At 42.6% G+C, this 23,042-nt stretch overlaps 6 protein-coding genes and 1 non-coding gene across 7 annotated transcripts in view; 4 read left to right on the top strand and 3 right to left on the bottom strand.

The window, feature by feature from the left end:
- The window catches only part of SLC17A2 (solute carrier family 17 member 2), a 74,002-nt gene that overhangs the window by 5,368 nt on the left and 45,592 nt on the right, over positions 1–23,042 (top strand). The window lies entirely within an intron of this gene.
- Positions 364–826, top strand: LOC123614088 (histone H3.1). Its single transcript, XM_045509670.2, has one exon. It carries the CDS (start codon positions 364–366, stop codon positions 772–774), a length of 411 nt encoding a protein of 136 aa, XP_045365626.2. The 3' UTR covers positions 775–826.
- Positions 4,397–5,409, top strand: H4C2 (H4 clustered histone 2). Its single transcript, XM_010974211.3, has one exon. The coding sequence runs from the start codon at positions 5,044–5,046 to the stop codon at positions 5,353–5,355; it is 312 nt and encodes a 103-aa protein (XP_010972513.1). The 5' UTR covers positions 4,397–5,043; the 3' UTR covers positions 5,356–5,409.
- H4C1 (H4 clustered histone 1) lies at positions 8,585–9,318 on the bottom strand. Its single transcript, XM_074348210.1, has one exon. It carries the CDS (start codon positions 9,182–9,184, stop codon positions 8,873–8,875), a length of 312 nt encoding a protein of 103 aa, XP_074204311.1. The 5' UTR covers positions 9,185–9,318; the 3' UTR covers positions 8,585–8,872.
- H3C1 (H3 clustered histone 1) lies at positions 9,619–10,643 on the bottom strand. Its single transcript, XM_074348209.1, has one exon. It carries the CDS (start codon positions 10,406–10,408, stop codon positions 9,998–10,000), a length of 411 nt encoding a protein of 136 aa, XP_074204310.1. The 5' UTR covers positions 10,409–10,643; the 3' UTR covers positions 9,619–9,997.
- On the top strand, positions 12,076–14,105 carry H1-1 (H1.1 linker histone, cluster member). Its single transcript, XM_010974213.3, has one exon. It carries the CDS (start codon positions 12,875–12,877, stop codon positions 13,529–13,531), a length of 657 nt encoding a protein of 218 aa, XP_010972515.1. The 5' UTR covers positions 12,076–12,874; the 3' UTR covers positions 13,532–14,105.
- LOC123614085 (uncharacterized) lies at positions 18,298–22,670 on the bottom strand. Its single transcript, XR_012501002.1, has 2 exons — positions 22,609–22,670; positions 18,298–21,193 (listed from the first exon to the last, which is right to left on the bottom strand). It is a non-coding gene; the product is annotated as an uncharacterized LOC123614085 (transcript).

The following is a 23,042-nucleotide window of genomic DNA, read 5'->3' as shown; positions in this document are numbered from 1 at the left end:
GTTGCAGGGTTTTTTAAAAATCTATTTGACGATATCTGCGTTGTTTGTGTGTAATTGCCTTGCTGTACATTTGTAAAGATCTCAAAAGGTTTCTGTCCACAATGGATATAGAAGAGAACGGGTAAATAAAATGACGTCAGGGCGTTAAAGTCGCTGTGGTAAAGGACAGGGTTTAGTATTCATTCGCCAACCTGAAGGCAGCTCTTGATTCGGGCAGCCAGGCACAGAAATGGACCAATCCGGAGAGGGCGCGGGGACTTTTGAATGGTCTTGGGCCCAATAGTCGATGGTCTGGCTGTATAAAAGGAGGAGAGCTGAGTGTCTTTCACCGGCGTCTGTGAACGGTCTTTGTGGTGTTTCGTTATGGCTCGTACCAAGCAGACGGCCCGCAAGTCCACCGGCGGTAAAGCGCCGCGCAAGCAGCTGGCCACCAAGGCGGCCCGCAAGAGCGCGCCGGCCACGGGCGGCGTGAAGAAGCCGCACCGCTACCGGCCCGGCACGGTGGCCCTGCGCGAGATCCGCCGCTACCAGAAGTCCACGGAGCTGCTGATCCGCAAGCTGCCGTTCCAGCGGCTGGTGCGCGAGATCGCGCAGGACTTCAAGACCGACCTGCGCTTCCAGAGCTCGGCCGTGATGGCGCTGCAGGAGGCGTGCGAGGCCTACCTGGTGGGGCTCTTCGAGGACACCAATCTGTGCGCCATCCACGCCAAGCGCGTCACAATCATGCCCAAGGACATTCAGCTCGCGCGCCGCATCCGCGGGGAGAGGGCGTAAACCGTTAAAACCGAGTGCCACCGTTAAACCCAAAGGCTCTTTTCAGAGCCACCTACAATTTCACTTTGAAGAGCTGTGCCTTAAGGGAGTAACCAAAAATGGAGTACGGCAGGATTCCACCCCACACCCCAAATACTCTTGGGGTTAGGTAAATCCTGCTATATCACACTATTTTACAAGCTGTCTTTAACTTTACAACAATACAGGATGCTGAGGATCATGACAGCCACCAAATGCAAAGACTTGCTTTTCATTCCTTATTTCAACAGTTCCTTTGCCTACCTCTGATGGGAATTGACAAAACCTTGCTAAAATAATTGGAACGACTCGCCCGACAACAAAACTAAATACACAGAAGCTTCAATGTGAGTTGGTTTATTTGCATTCCACGGTTTCAATAAGCTTTCTGCTTACAAAGTAATTGCTTCTAAGAGGAACATTGAATATTTCTTGTGTATAGTTTTTAACATTTTATTTTTCTGGGCTGGTATAAGGCATTCTGCCTGGCACGGATTTTTACCCATTTAAGGGTTCTGTCAGAAGCACCAATGCTCCTGACTTAAACTAAGGTTGCTTTGACCCATCTAACCCCAAGTTCTTGGCCCCTGCTGAAGTCCAATTACCTTCCTTGGTTTTTTTCTTTCCTTGTTTATAACTGCTGGCTTTTATGGAACACTGTTCGACCTTTAATATTTTATGTATCTTGGGGGGGGGGGTTGTTTTAGGTACAGGGCCTCATCAGATCTCTTCAGGGGGGAAAAAAAGTGCCCATTCTTGTCAAAGGAACAGACAGTGTACTTAGTGGCTGGAACTGGCTGCTGCTTCCTTTCCCTCCCCTCCCAGCCAAGGAATATGGATTTGGCTTTTAAGTTTTCATGTACTTTGGCACCTTGACAGAAGAAATGTGCAGCGTCTAGGAAAAGATTAGCACCATCTTAATCCATAACCTTGTTAATCTTTCTGTGGCGTGCTCTGTATACACAGCATTTAGATGCTAACTTGCCAGGGTTCAAATTCCAGCTTTACCACTTAATGTGTTATATTAGACAAATCAATTACTCCATCAGAAAAATGAGGGTAACACTACCCTCCTTAATAGTGTTAGAATAATGTGCATTGGTTTGGGTGCACATAGCTTTATATACGTGCTATTTTCCTGAGATGTGTATCATCTCTTAGTGTAAGTGTTGTTTCAAAATTTGAAGTAAACTTTAGCTTCTAAATTTCTTTTTCATTTTACATTATTTAGTTGCATCGATTGTGCTCAGTTTAGAAATAAAACTTCAGGCATTTTAAAATCAAAGCATGGAAGAAAATCATACTTGTGAAAGAAAATGTACTGAACACTGGACTGGGGGTGGTGCCAGCATTTGAATATCATGGCATTAAGCGTCTATTACTTTATGTTACAGGGTGACAGGTTGGGTTGGAGACAAAAGAGGGTTCTTAATGTGCAGACTATTTTTAAATGGCTGTCTGAAGATCCTCAGTCAAACAGGGTTTTTCTTAGGCCCACAGAGTGATGTTACACCACAGGCTGAAGTTTACAGCTAATGCTGTTGAAGGCTGGAATGAATTTTGGTTTGTTATAGAGACTGTGAAAGGAAAGGAAGGAGGAAGTCAAGATCAGGACTTAAAAATTTAGTAGCAGCCTTTCCAGTGTTCCCTATCAAAGTGAGTTATGGCTCACTGAGTGGTTTAGGGAGATTTAACACAACAGTGGGCAGCTGGTATAAAGATTTGAACTGCACTCCAGAGTAGGCTGCAGGTAAGCCAGAAGCCTGAGACTGTCAATGCAGGCACAAAGGAACATATTTGGACAACCATGTTTTACATGTTACATATGAAAAGCAAAACAATTTTTCAATGCCTTGTACTTCAAGTGCTGTGGGGGGTTTTTTTTGTTGTTGTTGTTGTTGTTTTGTTTTAATCTTCACTAACATACATATTTGTTGATATTGTGCTGCAGGTAAAAACCTGAAAATGAGTCCTCAGGGCAATATCTCAAGTTCAGGTAGACTCTTTAGTAACAACACCAGTTGAAAACACATCACGTTTGTGTACGAGGTCTATGTGCCAATCTCTGCTCTAATGCTTTGCTTACATTAGCTAAACTAAATCCTCACAAAAGTTCCATCAGTATTATTGTTACCCAGTTGGTCACACAGCCATAGCAGAGGAAAAATAAATTTTCCCTCTACCCTTCTGAGTTCTTAGCTGAGACTCCTGAAATAAGACAGATTAACAAGAGAAAACCAGAAATAACATGTATATCTCATGTATACATGTGAGATACCCAAGGGAAAATGACTAACTCCTTGGGGTGTCCTAAAATTCAGACTTAAATACCATCTTAATAGGGAAAGGGCAGGGGGTATATAGGCCTCTTACAGGAGAATAAAAGATTTTCAGGAAAGGTGAACAAGCCCTTCTAAGGATGGGAGAGGTATGATAGTGATAAAATTATGTTTAAGGCAGGACAAAATTTTTCATTTTTCAGTTTTATTAGGTAGAATTGTTACAATTTGACTGCACATATACAATACTGCATGTAAATACACATACAATATACTGCACATATTTTTAACTTTACACATATGTACTGTTCATTGTTTCTAAGAATAGAGAATTAGCTTGTTAAACTTACATAGTTATCAAAGGAAGAAAGCCAACAACAAAATGAGAATCAACAGAACACGGTAATCATAAAGGACAGTCAAATGTGCTTACACATTCAAGAAATTAATCATCTAAGGTATAAATAATAAGTAGTTAATTTGAGGACAAGAAAAATTTTAAGCCTAAAATTCTTTGCCCGTTTGGGGCCACCACCCCTCTTTAGAGTGCATTGTGCATGTACATTACACATTGACCAGACATCCTAGGAAGACACAGGAATGCCTCTTTGACTGAAAAGAGCAGTTTTCTTCTGGTGCCAGCAAGGTTAACACCTTAGGAGAAAACATTTTCCTCAATCCTGAAAAGGGTCTTAATGACCCCACCGCTTGCCTTGTACCTGCGGATCTGGATTATGTAGACTGTCAATATGTAACTTTGACATATAACTCTTTGTCTCAAAAACTTTTATAACTGCTTTGACTTCTAACAAGCAGAACAGTCCTCAGAGCTTCCTGAAGGGCTGTCTTCTGGGTTATAACCCTCAGGTTGGCTCAAATAAAATTCCCTATTTTAGCTTGACAGTTTTTGTAGACAATAGTTTTGTGACAAGGGATGTCTGGGTGTGGTGTCAACTTTTAGTCTCCTTTCCTGTGATAAGCATCATACTTCCCTGGTTAATGAAACTTCTTGGGAAGGGATTTATGACAACTGAGTTCCTTTTGGAGGTTGTCTTTAGGCAGATAATGGGAGTTCACAGAAAAGCCTCTCTGCATTTGCTGCTATTCTGCTAGAGCACAAAATAATCGGCATACTGTAGGTATAATTGAGGGACAATAATTTTCCTTCTACCCTTCCAAGTTCTTAAGAAGGCAGATTAACAAGAGAAAAATGAAAGTTTATTTAGTAATATGGATACCTCATATGCATGAGAGAGATCCAGAAAAAAACTGAGCAAAATTCCTCAAATTGGCACAAGTTACCACCTTAAATACCATCTTAAGCTTAATGACAAAAGAAGTGGGAGAGAGCCAGTTACCAAGAAAAGGAACAAAGATAATGTTATACAGAATTAAGTCCAGTTCCTTCTCATTGATGAGATTCTCTGGTGATTTCCACTCATATTTCCTGATACAGAGAAGGAGACATAAATTGAGATTTCCTTTATAAATGTAAATGTGCCTTGCAAAAAAGTAAGTTCTATTCTTAGAAATGTTTTTGTATCTACTTTTAGAGAAAAAAATCAATCATCTCAAAAATAGTCCTTAGGCCAAAGAAACATATGGGGGATGTCATATTCAGCTACGCTTCACAAGTAACAATCACTCCCTCCTGAATGAGAAAGTACAGTATTTTTCATAATATAAAAACCTCTATTAAAATTATCAGTGGCAGATATAGCTTCAGATGCAAAGAGCCAAGGGAGCAAAACAATCCAGAGTTTAAAAGTGAACCTATTTACTATGTTCTCTCTCCCACGTAGTCATTGGATCACTACCCGGAGAGGGGAGGAGCCGAGGAGGCGGTCGCAGTGCTGCTTCTCCCGCCTGAACTTTCAGTTCTCAATGAGGTCCGATTGCAGCTTATAATTACTCTTGGCCAACCAGCAGGCTCACTACTGAGTAGTGCACGTATAGAGCGGCTTAGGCAAACATGTCTGGACGCGGCAAAGGCGGCAAGGGTCTCGGTAAGGGGGGTGCCAAGCGCCACCGCAAAGTTCTGCGGGACAACATCCAGGGCATCACCAAACCCGCCATTCGGCGCCTGGCCCGGCGAGGTGGTGTGAAGCGCATCTCTGGCCTCATCTACGAGGAGACTCGCGGGGTGCTGAAGGTGTTCCTGGAGAACGTGATTCGGGACGCCGTCACCTACACCGAGCACGCTAAGCGCAAGACTGTCACGGCCATGGACGTGGTCTACGCTCTCAAGCGCCAGGGACGCACCCTCTACGGCTTCGGCGGTTAAAATCTCATTTTAATACTTTTTTTTCTTTCCAAAGGCCCTTTTTAGGGCCGCCCACTTTCTCCCAGAAAGAGCTGTACGTGAGTTGAGCGGTTAACGGTTAACACTGGTGGAACGAGTGTTCTTAACCTTTTATATAGACCAAGCAGCTCGCTCTCACAACGCTTCTAAGCCAATCTTTTGCTGTCAGCTAGGAGTGGTGGTACCTTCAGCCAATCGGGCAGCAGGGACTTGCTTGTGGGTGGGGCTAAGGCTGGACTAAGGGACGCTAGCTGGGGAGGCCTCTGGGATTCTCTGAAAAACGTGTAGTTTGGAATTCCTGGCTCTCAATATTTGGGAGGGGTACGTTGCCCCACATCGCCTAAAAGCTACAGGTTATGGTTTCTGGGAGGAGGTAGTTTCTCTCGGCAATTTCCTGGAAGGCTGGAGTTGAGCTGAATCGCCGCCGAGCGCGTTTTTAATCCTAGGAAGATTCATTGAGTATTTGTACAAACTAGCAGGGCCTGCGACGGTGCTTCTGGCAGTTCACAGGAAGCCAGATCAATTAGAATACGTTAACAGAAAATGCTGGGTGTTCATTCCTAGTGTGCTTGCCCTGAGCATTGTCAGGAAAGATCTCTTTGACCTCTCCCGCTCCCCAGCTCCCCAAACTCGTCGTCCTCCACTGGGTCCTGGCCCCAGACCTTCTAGGCCAGTACCTCCTGAGTCTGAGTCAGGCATCATGCTGAGAGTAGTCACCCCCACCAAAGCCTAAGATCTTGGTTTTAAAACTGCCTCAGCATTCCTGATTTTCATCCTTAGGCTAGGTCCCCTCCCTAAGCTTCTGGCGAAGCAGAATTTGTAAATTCCCTTTTACTGACTAAGGGAGTCTGTTCTGAACCCCTAGGCCTTTGAGGTTGTAAGGGAGAAGCTCCCTCCTTTGCGGTAAAATGGCTCTCAGAAGGCTCCCTGGTACCTTACCCCTCTTTCCACCTAATCGCTCCTTTCTTCTGCTGTTAATTGTTTTTTTTTTGGGGGGGGGGGTTAATGAAATTTTCAAACAATATGGTTGTAACAAGTTTTTTAAAGTATATCCTTAAATTGATAAGCCAGCCAACCGAATAATCAGCATCATTGATTTAAGGTTTGAGAAATGTATTGATGACTGCTCTAAGAAACACTTTGCTGCCTGGTTACTCTGCTGACATCTGTCTCTTGACATTGGAGGGAATATTGACTAGGCAGTTGGGAAAGGAAGATTATTGAATTCAGGTGAAAGGTCTGAAGGGAAGGTAAAATTTTGGGAATAATCAGCATATAAATGGTGAAAGTGGTTGAGATCACTAAGAACAGTTTCTTGAAGCACAGTGTAAGAGTAAACAACTGGAAACAATGTAAATTGTCATCAGAAGGATGGGATAAATTATTTTCTATATCCATAAAATATGTCTTATTTCAGGCTTCTATAACAAAAATACCATAGACTGTGTGGCTTGAACAACAAACCACAGTTTTGGAGATTTAAATCTGAGATCAAGGTGCTGGACAGATTCAGATAGATCCTGTGTCTGATGAGGATCCAATTACTGCTTCATAAATTGCTGCCTTCTCACTGTGTCCTCACATGGCAGAGTTGAATAAATGCATGCATGAATATTCTACACAAGTGCCCAGGCCTCTCCCACCCCAGGCCCACAAGAATGCTACCATGATTGACTTTCCATCTAGGATTCCTTAACCTGCTATTGCCTTAATCAATCAGCATGACAGGTTTTCTCTAGGTCTAAGGAATGAAGCAGAAGTAGAAAATCAAGCAGCATTATATATGTTCTAGATGAGTTCATGTGTTAAAACTGAGGAAGGCTCACAGATTTTCACTCAGGGTGCTGGTGGGTATGAGTAAAATGAGCATACTATAGACAAGGCTATGAACTAAAAAAGACAGTCCAATAGCAGAGGCTGATTTATGCAGCAAACACAAGTTCCTCCAGTGTAGGAAATCTGTATTCACACACCTCAACACACATGCTGTGAGTGGAGGACAGGAAATTCTAATTTGCTTACTGATGCCTACAACAGTATCTGGCACATTATATGAAATCAATACATATCTCCTGAAGGACACCAGCTCAGGAAAACAAAGTGACCACTCCCTCAGCCAGGCCCATTTTTTGCTCCTCTGTCATCCCGGATGCCGCTCTGAACTCTCCCCATTGTCGGTTTAAATTAAGCCAGGCTAGGTACTTTTATCATTCCCCAAGATATCTTGGAGGACAGTTACCAGGTGGGAAATGGGACCCCAAAATCTTTGAGAAATACTAGCTGAAACTAAAATACTGAAGCTGAAACCAGCCCTCTATAAAAATACCAAAAAGAACCCAATGGCAGAGACATTTGTGAGTATCTTTTTAGATGAGAATAAGCTGTTTCCCTATTAGCCAACTTCAAATGAATTCATGTCCCTTCTCCAGCTGAGTTTTTAAGTCTGGTATACTACTGGAACGCACTATTGGACTAGGGACATCATAACTTAAAAACCTTGTGTGGCAACAATGATTGACTAGACCAAGGAGGCAGAAGCACCTCATCACAGACCAACAGTGCCTCAGTGCCTTCTCTACAAACTTATTCTCCTGACACCCGGGGGGGGGGGGATGGCGATATAATTTATATACCATAAAATTCACCCACTTTAAGTATACAAATCAATGAATTCTAGTATATTAGTTGAACAATCACTAGAGTCTATTTTAGAACATTTCCATCACCCTAATTTTCACTCCATATGAAGGAAGGAAAAAAGTATGGATAACTGCTGAAGGCTGTATTGTTGCCGAAAGGGAAGCGCGTTTTCCCCATAAACTAGATTTTAAATTCCCCCTAATTAATTGAAATTTGCCCGAATTAAATGCCTTGGGTTTTCTGGCAGTTTGAATCTGGTTTCTTCTGCCCAACATTTCGGATTTTTCAATCGAGACAAATCACCCTTTTAGTGGCGGTAATGTAACTACTGTTCTCAGGACATGACTGAGAGCCATACAGATGTCTGAGTCTATAATCCGTAAAAAGACGAGTTTAAAAGAATTATTTAAACCTGGGCTTTGGCGTTTCTCGCCGGCTTTCCCATCCCCCCAATATGGGTCGCCTCCGGAACATGAGATCATCAGTTCTGATTGGTTGACAGCCACGGATGGGGCTTGCTGATTGGGTAGTATTTCTCTTTGTTCAAGGAAACGGATTCAAGTTTCTCGCCACAGGGGGGTTTTCACTTTAATGAGTATTCCCCCTACACGGATCCAGAGGATTGGGCAGGAGTGTGGAAACGAGGGAGCTACGTTGGTACAGATATCGGACCGAACTTTACCTGATTCCTACAGTCCTGATTCACAGATGTCTTAATACCGTTCATTTTAACTACAGTATTTAACTGCAGACTCCTGCGTCTTGACTAGTGACTACAGCTTTCTTTTTTGAGTAGTTGGGTGGCCCTGAAAAGGGCCTTTGGTTGTGAAATGCAGGGTCCGGATGGCGAAATCAATGCTTAACCTCCGAAGCCGTAGAGGGTGCGCCCCTGGCGTTTGAGCGCGTAGACTACGTCCATGGCCGTGACCGTCTTGCGCTTGGCGTGCTCGGTGTAGGTGACGGCGTCCCGGATCACGTTCTCCAGGAACACCTTCAGCACCCCGCGAGTCTCCTCGTAGATGAGGCCGGAGATGCGCTTCACACCACCTCGCCGAGCCAGGCGCCGGATGGCGGGCTTGGTGATGCCCTGGATGTTGTCTCGCAACACCTTGCGGTGGCGCTTAGCGCCTCCCTTACCGAGGCCCTTGCCGCCTTTGCCGCGTCCTGACATGGCTCTGTAGAAACCAACCCAACGAGTGACGAAGAAGCTGAGAGCCGATCTTTATATAACTACCCCGTTCCCCCCTCCCCCATATAGAGAAGGGAAAGCGCGCAGGCAGGCGGGAAATGTGACGCCAACAGTGCCCTCCCTTAACCCCTCCTCCAAGCCCCGGGAACTCGCGGAGGGCGTGGCGAGCCTGCAGAGCCCGCTTTGACTGTTAGTCTTTGATCCTCAACTGAGCCACGTCTTTGTAACTACAGTACTTGGAGGAACTAGGCTTAGAGGAAACATTTTATGATTTCAAAAATACTCTAAGTAGAATATTTAAAAGGGCAAACTTTCACGCTAAGTTTTGTTAATCGCAAAAATATCAAGATCAAAGAAATGCAAATTTGTTTATACTTAATGACAAATCAGCATATTCAAAGCTGTTTTGCTTTTTACCCATATCCAATTGTTTTAATAAAGCCCTATACTATCCCTGTTTATGTTTTGCAACTAATGCTCAAAATCCATGTTTTTAAAATGTTCAGGGCAAATGCCAATTCTTTCCCGTGCCTCTGAAACTGGTTGTTAGTGCATAAAAGAACAGCAATATTTAACATTGTAAAAGGCCAGTTTGTTCGCATATGCAGGGGTATTCAAACCAAAAGTACCCATGACCTAGGAGTGTTGAGCTATATCCGTTCACTTCCAACAGATAGTGATACTAAACCACTTACGAGTTGATAAAACTAGTTTCTTACAGCCACTTTACTTGAAAATGTGGGTGGCTCTGAAAAGAGCCTTTGGTTGAGATTTCAAAGAAAAACGGTAGTGTAATTATGCTCGCTCTCCACGGATCCGGCGCGCTAACTGGATGTCCTTTGGCATAATGGTGACGCGCTTGGCGTGGATGGCGCACAGATTGGTATCCTCGAAAAGACCCACGAGATAGGCTTCGCATGCCTCCTGCAGTGCCATCACGGCTGAGCTCTGAAACCGGAGGTCTGTTTTGAAGTCCTGGGCAATCTCGCGCACGAGACGCTGAAACGGCAGTTTACGGATCAGCAGCTCCGTGGACTTCTGGTAGCGGCGGATCTCGCGCAGGGCCACCGTGCCGGGCCGGTAGCGGTGAGGCTTCTTCACGCCGCCCGTAGCCGGCGCGCTCTTGCGGGCCGCCTTGGTAGCCAGCTGCTTGCGCGGCGCCTTGCCACCAGTTGACTTGCGAGCAGTTTGTTTAGTTCGAGCCATGACAAACAAGCATTAAAAATAATATACGAAACACTTGCACAAATATGTCGCCCGGTATCATTGCTAGTATTTATAGTACCGAAGGTGTAGTGATTGGATGACAAAAATGTTTAACTATTACGTCCAGGCTCTGATTGGTCTATCTTTAAACCGTCCAACAACCGTGCAGTTTCATTGGGTACTATGTTCTATCCTTGGCTCTTCAAATTTTAACTTGTTCTTTTCCACATACGATTTTCATCTGAATGTAATACTTTGACCGTTAAGTTTTCCAAAAAAAAAAAAAAAAGACATTAAGTTATTTGGTACGGTAGTTCTGTAACTTTCTGTACATTTACTTAGTTCCTGGGAGGAAATGATGGCATAGTGCCCCAATACTTTACTTTCACTTTCTCTCGTCTAAACCCGCTACGGGGTTAGAAATTTCCTAAACCATTTTACAAGAAATTCCTTTGTAAAGGTTTAAGTGAGAAACTTATTTGAAGTCTGTGCAGTCTTAAATACACCTTTTTGTTAAGTGTTTACACTCTGACTTTTACACTTAAAAAGAGTTTTCTAAAATTTACTAAAAGCTTAGAATACACTTTGGCCGATGCATTGCCGGCTACAGAATCTCGCCTGGCCCAATAGCTCATTAGATAAACTGCCCTATAGGGAGCAAGTACTGAACTCTGCCCAATAAATGGATTTTGGGTCGTAAAGAGAAGGATTTACCAAGGCCTAATAGACTTTCGACAGAAATTTCATGTTCAAGAAATGCCTAATATAACTCTTTCATACTAAGAGGCGGTATCCCAGATGCTACCATTTGATTGGTTGAGTATATTATACTGAATAGCCATTAAGAAAGGAGATCTAGCATCCTTCATTTGCATGGAGCTGTCCTGTTTCGTTTGATGCCTGTTTATTCCAAAAAACACAGGAGGCACAGCTCATTATCTAAACAAGAAGTACCTGAGAATAGTATTTCCCTTTTAAAGGCTTTCTTTGATTAGATGCTACACTTATTACTCTAAGAAACGCTTGTTTATGGTTTTCCGAAAATGTTCGCTTATGAAACCTTCCTCCGGAGAAAGATTATATACCTGTGTTATAACTGACTGTCTTCAAACTAAGATGCATAGTTCCAGTTTTTCTCTTCTCTACCAAGTTCTTAGAAATTACATAATGCCCTTTGAAACAAACTCTCAAGAAAACGGGAAGCAGGAAAGGGTGGTCGAGAAAATAGATAAAATGTGTTTCTGGAACCATTGCATTATTAGCTGAAAGCCAGTTAGGAGCTTTTTCAGGGAAACCCGGGAAGCTCAGGTTACCCAGGCCAGTGCGGACTTGTTTGAAAACCGCAGTATCGCGCGCGCGCGGGATAGTCGTGTCATTGCTTCATTCCCCTGGCCGCTACGCGATTGCCCTTGGAGAATTGTTGGGGGATGTTACTCAAAACAGGGTTGTCAGGGGGGCATTTTATTCTCTCAGTAGTTAGTCTGACTCGCAATGTGAAGTCGTTTTAGTATTGTTAATGGTTTTACGTGTTCTTTACTTCGAGAAACAAGTTAAAGGGAAATTGCCCTAAAATGTTATCCCGGGGCTGTTCCCTCTCATTTTCATATTAAATCAAATTACCCCCGCCCCCATCTCCCCCACCTCCCACTTCCCCGCTGTTAATGCCTGTCAGGGAACAGCTTAGTCTACCCAGCGCTAGGGTTTGATCTTGGCATATGTCCCGAGGATGAAAAAGCATCGAAAGTTCGTTAAGTGCATTGGGCTGTAGAAATAAGTTGCAATTACAGAAATTGTTTGCGTGCTACGTTTTCCACACGTGCAGCTTGAGTGTTAATTGCAGTGTTCAGTTCTGTTGTTTCCTACAATTCTTTGCTCCAAATACATAAACGCCCCCCGCGCCTCAGGTCCTAATTACACATCACTCTTCAGCATTGCCAGTAAAGTCAACAGCATAGATGAGAACTCATCCCAAAGTTGCAGATCAGGCCTACATCCCCTCGCTTTCCTCTCTCCCTCCCAAGTCACGCAAGACAATCTTGCATTTATTGCAGATTGGAAATTAATGTCCCTGATATTTCTTCCTAGAGGTGAGTTTTCAGGTGAAACTCAAAGACCTGCTTTTTTAAAGGGAAGTAGCACCCTCTGATGGTAAGTGGCGAGAGAGCCGGACCCTTCCCAGCCTGGTATTTTCGTCTCCAGGAGGCGACTGGAGGCGGGAGATTGGGGGGGACTGTCTGGGTGCCTGTGTGAAAGCTGCAGGGAAGCAGGATCCTAGGCCCCAGCGGCCCCCGGCTGCTCTGAGTCCGGGTGAGGAGCACAGGGGGCGCTAGGATGCCCGGGGAGGGCACCAGCGTGCACCAATCATAGCGCGGCCCCGCCCTATAAATACCGCGCTCCGGGGTCCTGTTGCTTCTTACTGCCTTAGTTGGGTGTAAGTAGTGTTTTTGGTCTTTCTCTGCGTTCACCATGTCGGAGACCGCGCCGCCCGCTCCAGCTGTTTCCACTCCTCCTGAGAAGGTTTCAGCTGGCAAAAAAGTGAAAAAGCCTGCAAAGGTTGCAGCTGCCACGAAAAAAAAGCCCGCGGGTCCTTCGGTCTCGGAGCTGATTGTGCAGGCCGTTTCCTCCTCTAAGGAGCGCAGCGGCGTCTCCCTGGCTGCGCTCAAGAAGGCGCTGGCGGCCGCCGGCTACGACGTGGAGAAGAACAACAGCCGCATCAAGCTGGGTCTTAAGAGCCTGGTGAACAAAGGCACCCTGGTACAGACCAAGGGCACCGGCGCCTCAGGCTCTTTCAAGCTCAATAAGAAAGTGGCCTCTGTGGAAGCGAAGCCCAGCGCTGTAAAGGTGGCAGCGAAAACCAAAGGAACTGGCGCCGCTAAGAAGCCCAAGAAGGCCACGGGGGCGGCTGCTGCTAAAAAAGGAGTCAAGACTCCAAAAAAGGCTAAGAAGCCCGCGGTGGCAAAGAAGTCCTCCAAGAGTCCTAAGAAGCCCAAAGTTGTGAAGCCTAAAAAAGTAGCTAAGAGCCCTGCCAAGGCCAAGGCTGTAAAACCCAAAGCGGCCAAGGCTAAGATTACCAAGCCAAAGACAACTACCAAGCCCAAGAAGGCAGCACCCAAGAAGAAGTAAAAGTCCCGGTTGGAAGCTCCTTACAGTAACCCAACGGCTCTTTTAAGAGCCACCAACACATTTCAGGGAAAGAGCTTTAGTACGCAAATCTCTTTTCTTATATAAACTTAGTAAACTTCATCCATGCAAATATAGTGCGTTCCCAAGCTAGCCTTTGCTCTACATCAGGATCTTTTTGAGGTTTAGATAAGTTCTGAGTCTTAGAAGCTGGGTATTACCTACTGAAAGAAGCTGGTTGGTGCTTGGCCTCCTAGGTAATTTAAACATCAAAGTTTGGGAGCCACTTTTCTCTAGTACTTTATATCCAGTTTGCATTTACCTGTATATTAAAAATACGGGGCGGTGGGGTGGGGGGGAGTATTTTGGACCTATCCTGAAGTCCCACACCCCAAACTAACTTGTCCTCAGTGGTAACTACTTGTAGCTATGACCGAACCTCCCTGGCTCAGGCTGGATTCGTGTGCCTGCTCTCCTTGTCTGCTTTAGACTTCCCTGGTGTTCTGTGAGAGCTAAGTGGAGACAGCTAAATCTGCTATTTCCAAACTGATGTCCCTGAAAGATTCTTTTGAGGTAATCAGCGAAACCTACTACGTAATGCTTTCTACAGGACGATGTGTGGGCGAGCTGTCTGACCTTGGGGATGACGATGGTTCTCCGCTGTGTATGGTGCCCAGATTGGTGTCCTCGACCTCAGGTAGGCCTCACACGCTTACCTGCATCGCCATCACGGACCAGCTCTGATCCTGCAGGTCGCTCTTGCTTGGCGGCGCCTTACCCTGGGTGGGTTTACAGATTGTCAGCTAGTTTCCTGCCACGGTCAGTTTGGCTGCCGTGGAATTTAAAGAGCTAAAGCCCTTCCTTACCCGGTTTCTCTTAATAACGTTACTTCTCTGATTGGGTAATACTTGAAACTTCCACTCTGCGCCTAACTAGATCGTATTTCTCCGACTACAGGGTTTTCAACCCTGGTGAGCTATACCACTTTAAATATTTGGGGACACTTTCATAGAATTGCCCCTTTAAGCTTTTGAAATTTTAATTCTAGGGTTCCGTTAATAACATCTTTTTCGCATCCAAGGGGAAAAAATGTTTCGTATGAACCAGGTTTACTCACTTCTTAATGCAGCTCAGTCTTAAAACTTTTTTACGTATGCACATACAAATCTTTAATAGTCAATTGTTCTATTTTTTAATGGTCTTTGTTTCCCCATTGTTTTGCATGGTTCCTTGCATCCCCTTGTCTCCGCCATACTGGGCACTTCACATCCCTACTCCCCTTCCCCAAACTGGTATGTAGTTAATCATGTTTTCCTTTGAATTAGGTCTTTTACATTCACTTAGCATACATATGCATAATTGTTTACAAAATGGTGATATACATACTTCTCTGCACGTTGCTTTTCTCTTAACAGAACCTTATGGAAACCCTTTCAAATCAAATTACCTTTTTTTATGTCCTTCACGTGGAATAGAATAATTTATTCATCCACGTCCTAGTGATAAGCATTGACGTCTCTATTTACCACTGCTGACCACGGTGCAATAAAGAACAGAATTTCAAAGCGGAAAGTGCTAGATTAGAACGTATTTTAAATTTCAGTTGGTGCTGACATAGCCTGAAAATAGCCCCTCCTCCTGCATTCCAACCATCAAGATGTGATCTTATTAATTTCTGCCAATCAAAAGTGTAAAATTATTTCATATTGTCACTTTGATTTGCATTCCCATGGCCACCAATGCAACCTTTCTTTAGGTTTCTTGGCCATTTGAGTTAGCTTTTCAGAGAATTTCCACTTCTATCTCTAAATTTTTCATTGTGCAGTTTCTTACTCAGTTCTGTTTTTTTTTTTTTTTATGGTAGAGAAACGAACCTTATAGTTATAACCTGTGTTGCAGATAGTTTTCTACTCTTGGCTTTTTTTCTCTATGGTTCTTGTGTTTATGGTGTATTTTCCACTGATATGTATTATATAAAATTTTGAATATTAAGTTTTAATCACAAATATATCTTTTCTCATAGCTTCTATATTTCCACTCTTGGTTAAGAAACTGAACCCCACCCCTCCATTATTCATTCACCTCCTAGGTTTTCTTCTAAAAATGTTTGCTTCTTAAAAGTTTTTTAGCCTCTAATCCATCTAGAATTTATTTTATGTAGTTTAAGATAGTCAAGTTTACATTCTTCCAGATGAATGGCTAGTTGTTTTAACACCATTTATTAAGTAACCCATTTCTCCCATTGAACTGAAATATATCATTTTTGTTATTTATTAAGTTCTTATGTAAGGGGATCTATTTCTGTATTCTTAGTCTTTTCTACTGTTCTCTTTGTGTGAGTCAGGTACCTTCCTTAATTCTATACCTAATTAATTTATGTCCTTGTTTTGATTGTGAATAGAATACTCTTCTTTTATTTATTTATTTTTTTTTAGGTCTTAACTGCTAGAAAGGAAGAAATTTATTGATGTTGTTTTATATCCAGCAAACTTACCAATTTCTATCATTCTTTCCTTCTTAAACTAAGAGCCCCTTGAATTTTTCCTAGTCATCAGCAAAATAATCTTGTCATTTTTTTTTGTTTTGTTTTTCTTAATGTGAATACCAAGCATTTCATTTTCTCTTTGTACTGCATTTACTAAGAATTTCCCAAGTGAAGTTGAATAATATTTTTAGCAGGTATCCCTTCTTAGTTCTTAGTTTTAATTAACATGGTATTAAGTGTTGTTCTTTAGGATAGTATCTGTTATTAACTTTGGTATCTCCATTATATGTAAATGGTTACCTTCCATTCCGATTTTCCTTAAAAAAAAAAATTAAATGGCTGCCAGACTTTCTTTATGTATTGATATGATTATACGGTTTTTCTCTTTTAATTTGTTCAGTGTTTTCTTAGATGTTAAGCCCTCAAACTCAATGTGGCTGAAAGAATGAACTAGAAGAATGAGAAGAGTTTCTCTAAGATGGTCATCTGTAAGAGAAACAAGTGTACTGTCCTGGAGTTGGGGGAAGGTGAATCAGAAATTCTGTTGTGAAATTTGAGGAGTCCAAGAGATTACCAAGTGGATAAGGGAATAATAATTGACTGGGTTCAAATACTGCTAATATACTGAAGTGTTTAGAAGCCTGAGAACAGTCCCTTGGTTTAGTAGTATGAGGGTCATTAGTAGCTTTGACAAGAGTAGTTTTGGGGTGAATGGAGTTGAATTAAGGTGCAGCTATAAATTTGGGAGTCATTAGTATATGGGTGGCATTTAAAGTCTTGAAACAGCCTACATGTCCATCAACAAGTGACTGGATAAAGAAGATGTGGTATATTTATACAATGGAATATTACTCAGCCATAAAAACTGACAACATAATGCCATTTGCAGCAACATGGATGCTCCTGGAGAATGTCATTCTAAGTGAAGTAAGCCAGAAAGAGAAAGAAAAATACCATATGAGATCGCTCATATGTGGAATCTAAAAAACAAAAACAAACAAACAAAAACAAAGTGTAAATACAGGACAGAAATAGACTCATAGACATAGAATACAGACTTGTGGTTGCCAGGGGAGTGGAGGGTGGGAAGGGATAGACTGGGATTTCAAAATTGTAGAATAGATAAACAAGATTATACTGTAGCACAGGGAAGATACACAAAATGTTATGATAACTCACAGAGAAAAAAATGTAACGAGTGTGTATATGTCCATGAATGACTGAAAAATTGTGCTGAACACTGGAATTTGACACAACATTATAAAATGATTATAAATCAATAAAGAATGTTTAAAAAAAAAACAGTCTTGAGACTCACTGAGGTCACCAAGGGGGTGACTGAAATGGAGAAGAACATAAAGGAAAAAGGACAAGGAGACCTGGCGCTGCCCACTTATCGATAAATCTAAATCATTATTCTACTCTTTGTGCTTCCATTTGGTTATTTAAAAGCAAAGAGGATGGATTAAAGTGGTGTTTTTCATGGCCTGTTAGGAATATAATAGGCGCATTAGAGAGTGCCACATTGTAAGAATAAATACGGCTTCCCAGAATGTAGGCTTCAGGCACTTAAGTTGTTAAGCATATGCCTGTATGTTCTGAGTTATAAAGAAGAAAGCATATCTTATTGGAGTTACAGTCAAAGAAGTCTGAATAACACTTAAGATGCTCTCTTATGGTCTTTTACAATTCTAAGAGTCTGTTTTGATATTCTGACCACAGAATTTTATCAGCTCTAATGTCCAGGTAAGAGAGAAGAGAAACCTGAAATCAGTCTCACTGATTATCTCAGAGATCTTTTAAGACAAGTAGATAACAGTGGTGACATAGAAATTATGTCCTTTACTAATACTTCGTTTGATTGTCCCTGTTTATGGGGCTTTTTGAAAGAAAGGGACAGAGAAAAGCACAGGAGGTTATATGACTTCCAGGATTGATTGTATGAAGCTCACTGGGGCCTCCTTAAGAAGGTATAAATCACAAATAATGGGTTTTGCTATGATCTTGATGCTACAAGTTTTATTGTGTCCTATGTGGCCAAAGTGAAAAAGGGGAATATTGGGGGAGGCAGGGGAACTTGTTTCTTTTTCCTTTACATCATAACATATTTATCAGATCTTCAATAGTATCTCCATGTAGAACAATAAAACTATTCTGCATATAAAAACAGAACTGGATTAAATCAAAAGTATTAACTCCTAGATAGTAAAATGGTGGCCTTACAACTACCCATAGTGTTCCATTGTGTGATACTCCTTTGTTTATTTCACCAGTCACCTATTGCTGGATTTTTAAAAATTTAATTAACAAAAATGATACAGTCACTTTCAAGTATGTCTCAAAATAGGTTCACAAAAGTAGGATTTATATTTCAAAGGGTAAAAAGTTACAATGCAAATAACAGGTTGTGGTAAAATGGTAATAATGGAATCTTAAAAACAAAAATGTTTGGAGGTATCCAGAAAAATACTACTGAGATCTCAACTACCGTTGGTCATATCCTCATTTTATTTTTTAATAAGTTTGATTCAAAGATCAAAACTATATGAAAAAATATGCACTGAGAGTCAAGTTCCACACCACTGTCCCTGTCCACACAGTTCCCCTTCCAGTATTTATGCAAACAGAAATGAAAAATATACTCTTCTTTCTCACCCTATCTGTACAATAATACAGACATACTCTCTCCCACTGCTTGCTTAGTAGTCTGTCCTGGAGCTGTGTCTTCAACAGGACACAGGGATCTTCCTCCTTTCTTTCCAGAGAAACATGATATTCATTGTGTAAATGAAGTGGTTTAAACCAGTTCCAAAAGCCCTGCATATTAGCAAGATTAGCCCTTTATGAGTTGTAAAATAATTTTTTTCAGATTGTCATTTGTCTTTTAACTTTGCTTATAATAAAATTGGCTCTGCAACCTTTTTATTTTTATTATTGAATTTACCAGTATTTTCTTTCATGGCTTTTAGATTTTGAGTAATATTTGGAAAGGTCTGCCCAACTTCAAGAATCAAAGGAATTCACCTATATTTTATTTGAGTACTTCTGCATTTTTGTGTTTCCTTTTACATTTGAACCTTTGATCTACTTGAAGTGCATTCTGGTATATGGGGTTTTACAAATGTCTATCCAGTTGTCTCAACACTTTTATAGTCCAAATTTACTCCCAGTGATTAGAAACGCTTTCTTCATTGGATACGAATTCCTATGTTACTTGTCTATTTCTGGACTTCCTCTTCTGTTGTATTGATCTTTCTCTTTAAGCACTAATACCACATTGTTTTGAGGATTAATAATGCTTTATAACGTATAAACAAGATCATCCACCTTTCCTGATTTTAGTTTTCAGTTTTAGGGCAATTGTAGGACAATCCCAGCTTTTCAAAGAATGCTTAGATCTGGAGAAGCCTTGGACAGTGTGTAGGTTTTTTTGTGTCCCACCCCCCTTTCTCCAAAAAGATAAGTTTAAGTCAATATCCCCACTGCTTTAGAGTGTAACCTTATTTGGAAATAGGGTGGTTGTAAATGTAACTAAGTTAAAATGAGTTCATAGTGGAACAGAATGGGCTCCTAATCCGATATGACTGATGTCCTTATAAGAAGAAGGCTGTAATGATGTTTCTAGCAAAGAATGAAAGTACCTGTTTCCACACAGCATTACTCACAAAGATGTCAAACTTTGAGATTTTTGTCAAGTAGAAGCTTGAGAAACAGTATTTCAAGGTAGTTTTTAATCTGTGTTTCTCTTAGTATGAGCAAGATTTAAATTATGTTTCTTTTCTTTGTCTCTGAATTGTCTTTTGTCCATTTTTAAACAATTTTTCTGGGTGGGAGGGGTTTTCATCACTACAAAGGGGAATTTAGTAACAGCTAATAAAATGTCATATCCATTTAGCCTTTAAGCCAGAATTTTCACATCGAGGAACGGATTCTAAAGATACACTGGCAAAAATACTAACTGAAGTTTCATAGGTCCATTCACTGCAGTGCTTATTGTAACAGTAAAACACAGAAAAGGCAAATGTGAATGAAGAGAGATCTAGTTGAGGGCACTATAGTTCAGCCCAATGATGGACGACTCTGCAGGTATATAAGGCCACGAGGAAAATAACTACTATATGTGGTTGGAAGAGGTGCTTTTTAATTATATAAAAATATGCATAGTTCCAAAGTAAAAACTATAAAGCAAGGCATGTTCATAAGTCAAGTTTACATTCCTATCCCCTCCTCCCTGCTTTCTGTCTCTACAGCAGTGGTTCTCAACCAGGGGGGGCATCTGGCAATGTCTAGAGGAGTTCTGGGTTATCACAGTGGTGGTCAGGGCAGGGGTGGGAGAGAGGTTTGCTACTGGCATCTAGTAGGTAGAGGCCAAGGATGCTGCTAAACATCCTATAATGCACAGCAAAGAACTATCTGGTCCCAAATGCCAATAGTGCTGAGATTGAGAATCCTACTCTAGAAATGACCATTTTAATTAATTTTGTTGTTGTTATTCTTTCCTTTTGAAAAAAACTTAAACTGTTTGTATTTTTAAAATATCTCCTCCCTCCCTTAAAAGGTAGCATACTCAACCATTCTCCTCCTGTTTTTTTGGTTTTGTTTTTGTTTTTTTACATTGAACAAGAAGTTGCCTCTGTCTCCCCTCGCACTCCAATGAAAGCTGCTCCCACTTTGTTCTGGCTGCTGTTGGTGATTTGGCCCCCATCTACCCGAATTCTGGGATTCAGGGGGATACTTGGCACCTAGTTTTGTTGAAGGTGTCCCTGGGTTTATTCTCTGCTCTCCTAATTGCTGTTTCTGAGATGCTAAACCTGTTCCCTGCCTCCTCTGCCTCTGTGCCTCTGACATCTCCATATTTCTTCTTGAAACTCCCTACTCCCCCATGCTACAGGAAGTTCTCCAGACAAGGCTATCAATGGTCTCCACATTGCAAAATACAGGGTCAGGTCACAGTCCTCATCTTCCTCATCCTTCTTGCAGGATTTGACACAACTGATCGCTACTGCTTCCTTGAAACAGTTTCCTCACCTGGCTTCCAAGAATTCACTCTCCCCTCGCATCTGATCTTCATATTCCTTTGCTCCTCGGGTACCTTCTCTGCTCCCTGACCTCCAAACTTTGGAGTACCGCAGGATTTGGTCCTTAATCTTCTTCTCTTCTGTACTATGGAGGTATACAACCTAAACGTTCATCAACAGAGGAACATAGGAACACATTATGATTTATTCTTTCAATGCGATGGACTCAACCGCATGTACCTACATAGATAAACAAAATCAATACCAAGGGGGGGGGGGAGCAGGTGACAAATTTTAGATACAAAAGGCCACAGCAGCAAGACAGCACTTGATACTGCTTTGTCTGTCCTGTACAGTTCATTGGAATGATGTCACATGCATCTAATCTTTGTTAAAGTACTTTTGAATATTTTAGTAAAAACAGGTTCTGGGAGAATACAACCCATCTTTAGAAGCAGGGCTACCCCTAAGGGGTAAAGGTTCTGTTGCCGACGAAATGAATCACAAAAACGTGGCTGACGAAATGAATTACAAAAATGTGGCTGACGAAATGAATTACAAAAATGTGGCCGACGAAATGTGACCGACGAAATGAATCCCTGAGAGGCTGTAGTGCCAAAAGTCTCCCGAGGCTCGGGTTTCTTTATTCTTATACCCCTCACACAAAGGAGCAACCCGAACCCATACCAAGCATCGCGAGACAGCATTTTTTGAATTAACGCAAGCGCACTACATCTAAGACATTCCTCCTGGTCATTTCCTTATCCTAAGTATCTTTATTGTTTCCAGACCCTCCTGTTCGCTTCCTTATCTTAAGTATCTTTATTGCTCTCAGACCCTCCGGTTCCCAGGCCTGTTCCTTTAGAGGAACAGATAAACATCCCTGTTTGCAAGCAATGTTCCTCCTGGGAAGAGGAAGGGTCACTTGGCAGGAATTTCTGTTTGCAGATAAGTCCGGCCACTTCTGCGAGATGTCCCGCGTGCAGGCACATCCGCAGTTTCCCTACTAAATCTCCTTCATCCTTGGCAGGAATTTCTGTTTGCAGATAAGTCCGGCCACTTCTGTGAGATGTCCTGCGTGCAGGCACATCCACAGTTTCCCTACTAAATCTTCATCCTTGGCAGGAATTTCTGTTTGCAGATAAGTCCGGCCACTTCTGTGAGATGTCCCGCGTGCAGGCACATCCACAGTTTCCCTCCTAAATCTCCTTCAGGTTCTTCCTTCAGTTTGTCACCTTTTATCTCTCTAAACGCAATCTGAAGCAATAAGTCAAACGTTAACTTTTAAAAATCTGGGGGTTGGATATGCAGGTTTCCATTACATTACGTTTTGTACTTTTCCACTTGAAGTCTTTCACAGGAAAGCCCAGTTACTACAGAGCACCCCTCGGAGAAATTGCTCGTTCAAGGACTCTGCACCAGCCTCGCACCCGTCCTCCTGCCACCCCAACATGGGAGTCTCTTGACTCATCTCGCCTGTGCTCTCTCCCACAGACCTGGGGTCTCCATCTTCATCACCTTAAGATTCCACCACTCGCCCTTAGAGGGAAATGAGAAAAGGATCAGCAGAGACGTACCAACCATTTCTCCAAGGTGCCCATTCCAGCCTCAGACAGTCGCTTTGGCCAGGGAGGGGGAGTGACCTATCAGGGGAAAGGATACTGGGTCCGCACAAGGGGAGCTGGCCAATCAGAGACGCCAAAGAGCAAGCTGCGCGTGGGGGTGTGCTCGGGGCCTCTAGAGGCAGTAGGGGGCGGTGGTGCCGGGGGCGGGGCCAGCTTTGCGGGCGGGGCTCCTGCGGTGTTGGGGGTCATGACCTTCTGAGTCGTGTCGGTTACGGTGCTGAAGCTGGAATCTGGCCTCGCGAGGTCCCCGGCCTTTGGGCTGTTGTGGAGTCTGGACTGTGGATGCGACCCGGGCAGTTTCCCCATCCTCTTCTCTACCTTTGCGTCCTTGCTGCTGTCTGCGCGCGCGTCTCACGACCAACCAAATTTCGGGTGTAAGATTCACA

This window comes from Camelus bactrianus, chromosome 20 (assembly GCF_048773025.1).
Source record: "Camelus bactrianus isolate YW-2024 breed Bactrian camel chromosome 20, ASM4877302v1, whole genome shotgun sequence".
Classification (NCBI taxonomy): domain Eukaryota; kingdom Metazoa; phylum Chordata; class Mammalia; order Artiodactyla; family Camelidae; genus Camelus; species Camelus bactrianus.
The sequence above is the reverse complement of the archived record's forward strand: the minus strand, read 5'-3'. Positions and strand labels throughout refer to the sequence as shown.

Excerpts from the sequence above, each read along its gene's own strand:
- H1-1 (XM_010974213.3), top strand. The coding sequence starts at position 12,875 with ATGTCGGAGACCGCGCCGCCCGCTCCAGCTGTTTCCACTCCTCCTGAG.
- LOC123614088 (XM_045509670.2), top strand. The coding sequence starts at position 364 with ATGGCTCGTACCAAGCAGACGGCCCGCAAGTCCACCGGCGGTAAAGCG.
- H3C1 (XM_074348209.1), bottom strand. The coding sequence starts at position 10,408 with ATGGCTCGAACTAAACAAACTGCTCGCAAGTCAACTGGTGGCAAGGCG.
- H4C1 (XM_074348210.1), bottom strand. The coding sequence starts at position 9,184 with ATGTCAGGACGCGGCAAAGGCGGCAAGGGCCTCGGTAAGGGAGGCGCT.
- H4C2 (XM_010974211.3), top strand. The coding sequence starts at position 5,044 with ATGTCTGGACGCGGCAAAGGCGGCAAGGGTCTCGGTAAGGGGGGTGCC.